This window comes from Lygodium microphyllum, chromosome 13 (assembly GCF_053477565.2).
Source record: "Lygodium microphyllum isolate KBCC chromosome 13, Lygodium_microphyllum_v1.1.10, whole genome shotgun sequence".
In the NCBI taxonomy this organism is placed as follows: Eukaryota; Viridiplantae; Streptophyta; class Polypodiopsida; order Schizaeales; family Lygodiaceae; genus Lygodium; species Lygodium microphyllum.
Window position 1 is genome coordinate 1,538,314 of NC_141147.1, and position 10,678 is coordinate 1,548,991.

Here is a 10,678-nt window from a genome sequence, read left to right on the forward strand (position 1 = left end):
GCCCCGCAATAGAGTTTCATTTATGAAGCAAATTTTGCAATAGATATTGCACCTTTGAAGCTCATGAACGGACTCCATTGATTAGTAAGATGTATTCAAATATTTCCTTTTCATAGTTTTGTTCATCAATATTCGTCATTCATTGTGTTGATGACACTCTATTGACACCATTACTCTATCCTAAGCACTAGATACCACAAAAACTTACCTATCCTAAGCACTAGATGCCACAAGAGTCAAGACTAAGATGTAGCTAGACATTTGAAAACGCAGGAACCATGACATGAGACAGTCCAAAACCTCTGAAATCGTGCCACATTTGGATACCTTCTCCGACTTGCCGACTTGATGAGTGTGCACATCAACTTGAAGAAAAACGCTTTGCTGGCCGGTGCAGAATAGACAGAATGTATAAAGCTGCGAGAATGAGTTCTACTGCCTAGCTATAGAGCATCGACTAGGCTAATTCGACAACCATGATCGCCGTAGACATTAGTCAGCTGGTGCCTGTTCTCGTGAGTTTTGGGGTGTGTGCCTGTGCTCTCTGGTTTATTCGCAAATGGAAGAGAGCGCATGAGAGGCAGCTGCCACCGTCACCTCCAGGTCTGCCCATCTTGGGCCACCTGCATCTGCTGGGGGAGCTGCCGCACCAGTCCCTGCACCAGCTGTCGAAGAGATATGGCCCTCTCATGTATCTGCGCATGGGGGCGGTGCCCACGATCGTGGCGTCCTCTCCCGACGTCGCACGCCAGATCCTCAAGACGCACGACCACGCGTTCGCCTCTCGCCCCCGCACGGCAGCGGGCGTGCATACCTTGTATAACTGCTCCGATGTTGCTTGGGCCCCCTCGGGGCCCTATTGGCGACGCGTAAGGCAGATCTGCGTCCTCGATCTTCTCAGCCCCAAGCGCATGGAGGCCTTCGGGGCCCTCCGGACGGAAGAGAAGGCCGCCATGGTCCGCTCTGTGTGGGAAGATATTGGTGGTCTTAATAATGATATTCACGGAGGGGAGGTGCAGTTGCGCCCCAAGCTCATGGCCATGTCCAACAACATCATTTGCCGGATGACCTTCGGGAAGCGCTTCTCGGATCTGGCTGCCAACGTTCCCTCCTGCCGCGACCTGTCGGAGCTCATTGCCGAGGTTATGATGCTCAACGGCGTCTTTAACGTTGGCGATTTTCTGCCCTGGCTGGACTGGCTGGACCTGCAAGGCCACGTCTGCCACATGAAGGCCGCCGCCAGGAGGAGCGGAGCGGTTCTGCAGGCCATTGTCGACACGAGACGAGCTGAGTATGCCGCCGAATATGATCGTGCTGATGATGACGATGCGAGTCGACGACCCAAAGACCTCCTTGATGTGTTGCTATCGATCGCCTCCTCCAACGACAGCAACATCACGGACGATAACGTCAAAGCGGTTCTATGGGTATCTGTCTAATCTATGCTTTTCATATACTTTCGTCCTTAGATATGTGTATCATCGATATTGAAATGCGCACACGGCAGGTTATCGTACGGCATATAAATACCATATCATTCTAATTTCTAACTATGTCTGGCACCCGAGGTTAAGATGATGAGGAATAGCCATACGGATTCTCATTGTACACCTGCTTATTGCTGGCTCTGTAATTGCTCCATAGCTAACAACAACGAGACGTTTGACACAGGACATGTTCGGCGCTGGTACTGACACCTCCGCTACCACAGCAGAATGGGGCCTCGCGGAGCTACTGAAGAAGCCCTCGGCGATGGAAAAGCTGCAGGCTGAGCTGGACGCGGTGGTGGGGAAGGAGCGTCTGGTAGGAGAGGCGGACATGCCGAACCTTCCGTTCCTGCAGGCGGTGGTGAAGGAGACGATGAGGCTGCACCCGGCCGCGCCTCTGCTGGTCCCGCGGGAGTCCGTGGAGGCATGCGAGATAACGGCTCCCGGGGGTGACAGCTCCTTCTATATAGCGCCGAAGACAAGGGTGCTGGTGAACGTTTGGGCCATCGGCAGGGACGAGGCAGCGTGGGAACGCCCCCTCGACTTCTCCCCCGATAGGTTCCTAGAGCCCGGCATGCAGAAGGTTGACGTGAGAGGCCAACAGTTTGAGCTGTTGCCGTTTGGGTCGGGCCGCCGTGGCTGCCCGGGATACGTCCTGGGCCTGCTTTCCGTCCAGGTTATGATCGCCGTCCTCGTCCATGCCTTCGACTGGTCTATGATCTCGGACGATAAGAATCGCTTCGACATGTCCGAGACCTTTGGCCTGACCGTCTGCAGCGCCCGCCCTCTTGTTGCCGTTGCAAAGCCAAGGCTTCCAAGCTCTCTCTACTTCTCTCTACCTTTCTAATGGCTCATGTCTATTTATTTTGTAAGGATTAATCAATAAAAGTACTTCTTTAGAGGTTGAACGTCTAAAATCCCTTACAGGCTTGAGAGGACACGACTTGTTGTCTGCCATATTTTTCTTCATCCTGATCATTCTATTTTTTTAATTTATTTTTGCTTGTCCACTTCAAACAATCTTTCTTAAGTGACTCTTTTTGTTGTACGCTACAACATATAGATCCAAGATGGGGAATTTTTCAGGAGATACTCTACAATAGTTGGTGCGCATACTGTAGCAGACTCAGCAACAACAAATCCAAATGTTACAACAACAACAACAAAGGTAAGACGAAGAGAAGATTGATTCCACAACTATCAAGGCCCTAGAGGAAGTTGGGTGGGAATTCAAACAATTTAATGGTCAAAATGTCTCTCTTTTTATTCACTTGTATGTTGAGAAAATGCTCTTCTTTGGTGTACTGCAACATGCATGGAGTCGTTATTTTGCCAGACTAACCAAGCATGGTCTTCAAGAAAGAATCCATGGTCTTTTTTAGCAAGTTGTGGATTGGGCTGCATTCAAAAAAGCCCTACGTGAAGAATTCTTCTTAGAAGACTCTAGCCTATGATGAAGAAAAGTTTCACTAATTGGGTTAAGAAACCCAACAAAGGTTTAGCTGCAACCGCTTTATACCATGAGTTTGAAAGTAAATTTGGACAACTTGATGCTGAAGACCAACAAAGTATGGAATGTCAAAAGATTGAATTATTCCTTAAGGCTGCAGATCCTATTCTACAAGAGAAACTTGCTAGTTGCCTAGAAGATGCTACCTTCGAATCAGGAGTCAAGACTACATGGCCAGATGTTACTGATGCAGTTAACATGATTGCTCGAAGAGAGCAGATGCGACTAAGATCGGGCTCTACTTCAACTTCAACAACTCCATTGATGGAGCTTGTTCCACCTCTTCAAAATCCCCATACCTTTGACTAATCAACCAACTCTTTCTTCTTCTATTCCTTCTAAAAATGATGTCATGGATGAACTCATTAAAAGCATTCATGACCTTCATCTGAATCTTATAAAAATTAGTTCCAAGGTGGAGAAGCTAGATGTCAAAGTTGAAGAACGAGGATGATCATCAACTCAAAGACCCATGAGAGAAGGCTATAAGAGGCGTTGTATTTGGTGTGACAGCCAACAACATGACAAGAGGGAGTGTTTTGCCTTCTGTGAGATTGAAGCATAGAAGCTCCACTTTTGGAAAAATAAAAAAATTCATGCAGCTGAAACTGATCTTCCACTGGAGCCAAATTATGGCAATGGTGGAATGAAGAAAAGATTGAAAGATTTAGCTGTAAAGAATGCCTACGCAGCAATTGATGCAGCTACCTATGGGCTGCAAATTGAACCAACTAAATCAAATTTGAAAGCACGTAAAGCTAATGTGCAATCTACAGTATGGATGTAGGCACTAGATCAAATGGAAGGTAGTAAAGCAGCCAAAGAAGATTTTGCTAACGCCAGTCAATGCATTCGAGGAATAACTGGTTGGAAAGAATCGGTAGATTCTTTTTCTGCCTTTGCACATTTGGCTGATGTTAATCATAAAGAAATCTTGATTGAAGAAAAGAGAAGATGAACCAGGGCCGTCCTCTTCTGGCCCTCCGAAATGGATAACTAGAAGAATGCTTGAACAACCAAAGCTTGCTAAAAATATAACCCCAGATCAAGAGATGGAAGATGCGCCACAAACAAAGAAGCCCGAAGGAAAGAAGAAATGCAAGCAGCCAAGCTACAAATTGTAGTCTGACATAGAATCTACAACCGATCTCAAATGAGTCCTAGAAGAACGAATTCTGGGAAGAAAAATTGAATTCACTATAGGTGAAATTCTTGGAATCGCCAAACGTGAATTCCATGATGTAATTATTAATGTAATCAAAAGGAAAAGACAATATATTGGTGATGAATCTGAAGAAATAGTGCATGTTTTTTTGCAAGTTCTTCGAGTTTTTGTGCAAGATGAAGAGAAGCTGACTTCACAAGGAATTCAACTTGAAGCAGTTAAAGAGTTAATTGCAGCTATTGAAACTGAAGATAAAGAAAGCATGGATGCAAAAATTAAAGAAGTGAAAGCTGAAAATGTAATGGTTGGCTGGTCCAAACCAGTTGGGCAGGCCACCTCTCAAAAAGAAGACCATCTACAGCACATGCATGAGGAGGAAGAGGCTCTGTTCATTCCAAGTAGTCACTACTTCCATACGCATTGGGTAAGAGCAACAATGGAGATAGTCGTTAAAATTGGAGAAAAAGAAACATCATGTATTGCACTCTTAGACCATGGCTCGGAGATAAACGTCATGGCAAGGATGTTAAGATAAAGTTGTGGATAAGGATAAAAGTTGGATAAGATAAGGACAAGCTAGTATGTGGACAAAATGGTCTCATAGATATCCACTTTGTAAATATCTCAGATATTTAGAGATAAGGCTCACCTACCTCATTTAATGTACCTTGTATATATACAACCACTAGCAATGAAATGCTCAATTGTAGTTCACTACCTTTTCTATATTGTCTCTATCTTTATCTCTTATTGTGCACATTATCCTCTTATCTTCAAGTTCCTGGTTTTTACTACATGGTATCAAAGCACCAGGTCCCATCTTTCTAGCTTATCATATTCTCCTCAAATTCACAAACTACTCATCCTCCTTTACTCTCATTCTTCCAATGGCTCTCGTTGATGCCACCACTTCCTACAACCAACACATCAAGATCGACAAACTCAATGGCAACAACTATCAAGTGTGGAAGCTAAGGATGGAACTTTACCTATCTCAAGAAAATCTATGGAATATTATTAATGGCAAGGAAGACTGCCCTGAACAAGAAGGAGCAGATAAGGAAGATTGGATGCAAAGAGATGCAGCTGCAAGAATGGTGGGTATTTGGGAATTCTTCAACAATACATATGAACACACATATATTGTTTATCAAATGACCATGTTTAGAAAACTATCTACTACTACTATGCATGAAGATTAATCTACCACTAAGTTCTTAGAACAGTGGCAATCTTTGCTAGATGACACCATAATATTTGATCTAGTCACTATGGGAAAGATAATTTCTTCAAAACAATCTATCAGAGTTGTTATTGATAGCGGAAGTATCCTCTTCATCTTCTTCATTCATAAACTGATTTTGATTATAGTTACCATTCTGCACATATTGTGCTCTTTTACGATGGAAACATTCACTAGCTATATGGCCAATCTTACTACAATAATGACATGTCATCCGATCTTTGTTGTCGAAGTTGAATCCTCAGCCTTAGCTCTTTGCTCTATAATTTCCTTTGGTGTACAACAGACTGTCTTTTTGTGTTGAGATACCTTCCTTTGCATCTTTGTTTTTATGTTTAGTTTCTTCCTCAAGTAGAGAGCACTCAATGTCCTTAAGTGAGAGATTTGGAACATTACTTAAGGTAGATACAAGGTTTTCATATGGCTCTTGATTTACACTTGCTAGTAATACTGATATGGCTTCATCTTTATCAATGTTTTTCTTTAGAGTAGCAAGTTGAGTTCTTAGACTCTTAAACTTATTAATGTGCATGGTCATAGGAGAACTATCTTTTTACATCCAGTTTGTAGAATTACATGAGTAGCTTTCCTTGTAGTTTGTAGCTTGAGTTCCAAAGATCCTGTCAAGCTCATCCCATGCATTTTTTGCATCTTTGATGCCAAAGATATGGTGTAATACATCGTTAGATAGTCCCCATGCAATGATGCCTAGATCCTTGTTGTTCATCTTTTTCCACTCCTTTGTCTTGAGTTAAACTTCTTCAATGAACCCATCTTCATAATCTTCCTTCTTGCTATCTGCATCTCCTACATCATCCTCAAATAGATCCCAAAGGTCCTTCCTCATGAGATGGTATATTGTCTTTTGTGATTGATATTGAAATTTGGTATACAAGAATTTGTCATGTGAATGTACAACAGCCGAAAGACATGCAATTACAATAGACTATGGATGGCTTGCCCAAGTTTAGGATTGATGGGATGCATAAAGTATGTGAAGCATGTCAACTTGAAAAGCAAACAAGGTATGCATTTTTACATAAAAAGAATGTATATAAGAAGCCACTTGAATTTACACATTCTAATATGTAGGGTCTTACAAAGACTACAACTTTGAGTGATTGCAAATATTATGTTTCCTTCATTGATGATCACACTCATAAAGTATGACTTTACTTTATGCATGAGAAAAGTGAGGTGTTCGCTCACTTTAAAAGCTTTAAGGCTTTGATTGAGAAGGAGACATGATTCTATATTAAATATCTAAGGTTAAATGAAGGGAAATAATATATCTCCAATGATTTTTTAAATATTTTGTAGAAAAATTATACACAAACACAACATATATGTAGATATACTACACAAAAAAATGGAGTTGTTGAGCAAGAAAACAAGCATATTGTAGAGGTGACTCATGCATTGATGTCAAAAAGAAACTTACCGCATTACTATTGGGCTGATGTAGTTGCTATTGCTATATACATTATGAACATGACACCCACTATTATTGTACATAGTATGACACTAAAAGAGAAGTTTACAAGTAGAAAGCCAAATCTCTCCTATCTAAAAGTATATGGATATATTGCTTATATACATATTCCTAATAAGTTATTGAGAGCAGATTCTGAAGACCATTTTTGAATCGAAAAATAGCTTGGGAGGCTATCAAAGAACAAATTTTCATGCAAAATGAAATGATTGCAGATCCATGATCTAAAGTTTTTCTAGATGGAGTTTGATGCCAGGAAGCCAACACAAGTCTCGGTTTTTTGATCGGAGTCCGTTTGATTCCCCATTTAATCCCCTCAAGATTTTGCGTTATGAAGTAGCTATATGATCCGAGAGTCAAAAAGTGTGTGACAATGGCTAGATTCATAGATTTCAATGTCAGGAAGCCAACCGTCTAGACAGATCTTGAATCTGAACTCATTTGCCCCCTCAAAATCAACAAAATCACTTCAACCATAGTATTAACTCAAAAATTTGAACCGGTTTTTTAAAAATCTTAAGTTTAAGCTTAAACAAGCTTACAAATGAAAGAACAAAACTTTTCACCAATCGTCGTTGGGGAGGGGGGGCATTTTTTTCGAAGCCCTCTTCCCACATTAAAAAATGATTTTTGTGGTCTGCAACTTCATGTGAGGATTGATCAGAGCAGCATGCTCCACCAATTTCTCACTTCCTATCACTTGTAGAAATCATTGGAAATGATGCATTAAACAAAGAGATTTGATTTTAGTCTTTCTGTCTTGTCTCTCCTCTTGCGGACTGTTCTTATGGATCAATATAAAAGAGAGGGGGATGGGTTGAGATAGACATTTTTGGTGAAATAATGAAGCGAGAGTGGAACGAGACATGAATCGAAGTTGGACGGATGATCAACGGACGGTCATGGAAGAGCGTCAATGGGTCTCCAACCTCAAAAGCGCGAGTCATAATGAGAAGTTTTATGAGAAAAATGTAGATTTTACTGTTCTATGAATGAATTATTGTTTACAATGGCTAGTAATGCTTGGATTTGATTGCCAATTCTCTGTTTGATCAGTCACATCGAAAGAATCACAAAAAATGAGTCATATAATAATTGTGTGTAAAACATGTAAAACCCAAGACTAGGCGATTTAAGGAAAAATATGCGGTTTTTTGGATTTTCGGTATGCATTTGCCATTCCCATGGAATAAAATATACTAAGAAAATCATTTTCTATGACACGAATCAGTCTACATCTGAAAATCAATAATTATTTTTAATTTTTCATAAATAAATTAAAAATTAAAATAGAAAAAATTAGGTTTTTCTCGTCATCAAAATAAGATCAATGCGTATGGATGTATGATGGAGCAGAAGCATGAGGTTTAGCTTCATTTCAGTCCCATTTCTTTATTAGAGTGACTTTTTATCACTTTCAATAAATAAAAGCACATAAAAAAGCATGCCTATACCTGTCAACGCATGCTAAATCTTAAACGGTAGGAAGTACGTGGTGGTTGAGTGATAAAGTATATGAAATGCATATGTTTCATGATGCATATCATATTGAGTTTGCGGTTGTTTAAAATTTAAAGGACTAGTAGCACGAGGAAGCTCGGTGCTAGCCCTAAGCAGCGAAGCATAATCGTAGAAAGAAAACCATGAAAAGAATTGTCTTTGCACTTTCACATTGAATATTTGGTTGAGCACGATTGTCATATTCACATTTGCATTGATACACCTCATGGTATCGTATCCTGGTTGCATAGCACCTATTTGTATGAGTGATGACCCGACATTGAGAGTGTGAGGTACCCGAAGACGTAGGGCTAAATATTTGGTTATCATCTCCTGGATCATTTATCAAAAGAGTGGACTTTTTTCGAATGTGCTTTATGTTCATAGTGCATCTTGGGGCCAATCCTTGAGGTGTAGGAGAGCCATAGTGGAGTCGTAGTGATCAACCGAGGGGTGCTTCCTATGTGTATGTTGCATGGTGTACAACACAAGATGTTTAGGGAATCCCTCTGAGGAGTGAGGAAAGAATATTCGTTGGACTATAAAAACGTACAAGCACAAAGTCTTAGATTCTCCTGCTAGCCACGAGGGTGTGTGGGGTGGTTTTAGTAGTGATGCCCGGCTAGTACCTTAGAGCCAATCTCGGGCCCTCCGGATGAGTGGTGCATTTTTCCCAAGCTACTAATAAGTGGTGTTTTTTGAATCTTGGTCAATAGAGACTTGTTTATTAATGTATGCCAAAAGGAAGTCAGATAGATTCAAAAGACCATCAAGTCAAACTTCAAAAGCAAGAACGAGTTGAACGGGCTAGACGGCGGGCCAAAATTATTAGAAGATATTCTCCGCAAAGGAGTGGTCCAATATCCTTACAAGGGCAGGGTCTTAGTAACCCTAGCTTGATGCATAGTCCGTTAGGAGGAGGAAGTACTAGAACTTTCCCTCTTCCAATTAGTCAGTCTACTTCGAGTGGTCCAATATCCTTACAAGGGCAGCGTCTTAGTAACCCTAGCAAATGGTTCTGGAAGGTAGCCATCATTACTCGTTGGAAGATGGCAGGAGCATTACAGAGCCCAAATGGCATCACTCTATAGGCATAGGTCCCCCATTATGTGGTGAAGGTTGTTTTAGATTGGTCCTCTTCTGCGATTTGGACTTGGTTATATCCACTGAATCCATCCAAGAGGGAATATAGCTCATGGTCAGCCACTGTGTTCAACAGTTGTCGGTAAAAGGGATAGGGAAATGATCCTTCTTTGTCTTCGAATTCAGCTTCTGTTAGGAGGAGGAAGTACTAGAACTTTCCCTCTTCCAATTATTCAGTCCACTTCGAGTGGAGTAATAGTTTTGATTGTTCAAACTCCTTTAGAGAATCCGGTTGTTACTATGCCACAACCCATTGCAATCCCAACAGGGACGCTGGACTTGCCAATCTTAGGGTTTCCTCTACCCAATTTTAATGGGTTAGAAGAGGAAGATGCAAAAAATCATTCTAATCATTTTGGTATTTTTTAGCATTATGTTGGAAGAATAGATCATATTGCAACCTATTGTTTTGATAAGGAAGATAGCATTCATAGTGGTAAGTTATAGAAAGGAAATTATACATAGTCTTAAAGACAAAATGATAATAAAACTAAGAGTTTTTTTGTCATGCAACACATGATGAATGCTGTTATAGAAAAAAGGGCATGCGATGATGTATAATATGTTGATTCGGGTGCATCTAATTATAAGATGAGCCATACAAAATTATTTCGAGAGATGCAAGATTTACGAAGTCTAGGTTATGTAGAGACAAGTGATGACTCCTGTAATTAGATTTTACATATTGAAAAATTACCATTGTCTTTGCATGACGGTTAGACAAAGTGTTTGTCAAATGTTTTACGTATACTATTAATCTCAAAGAATTTGGTATTTGTTGATCAAATGATAGAACAAGGATTACAAGTTAGATTTAATGCAAAGAGATCTTTTGTTGAAGACTTCAACAATAAGTCAGTCTATCATCGTCCTTCAGCCACCACCATTGCATACTGTTATCTAAATCCACCGTTGGTAGCCATTGTGAAATATGCATTAACACCTTAGACACAAACCAACCTTCACCCATGCTACCTTCTAGCCGAGCTCATTGTCGCACAAAGCCTTTCAGGGTCCAAGAAGAATATCCATCGTGTATGAACAGGTCCAACAATCTCCACTCATCTACAAGATGCACAAGAAGGTGGATTTGTATCGTGAGCATATTGGTAGGCAGGTATTTCTCAAAGAGACAGAC

At 40.9% G+C, this 10,678-nt stretch overlaps 1 protein-coding gene across 1 annotated transcript; it reads left to right on the plus strand.

Moving 5' to 3' along the window:
* Positions 1-435: 435 nt before the first annotated feature.
* LOC148026282 (cytochrome P450 71AP13-like) lies at positions 436-5,746 on the plus strand. Its single transcript, XM_087690694.1, has 2 exons — positions 436-1,427; positions 1,672-5,746. The coding sequence occupies exons 1-2, from the start codon at positions 477-479 to the stop codon at positions 2,332-2,334; spliced, it is 1,614 nt and encodes a 537-aa protein (XP_087546820.1). The 5' UTR covers positions 436-476; the 3' UTR covers positions 2,335-5,746.
* The last annotated feature ends 4,932 nt before the right edge of the window (positions 5,747-10,678 follow it).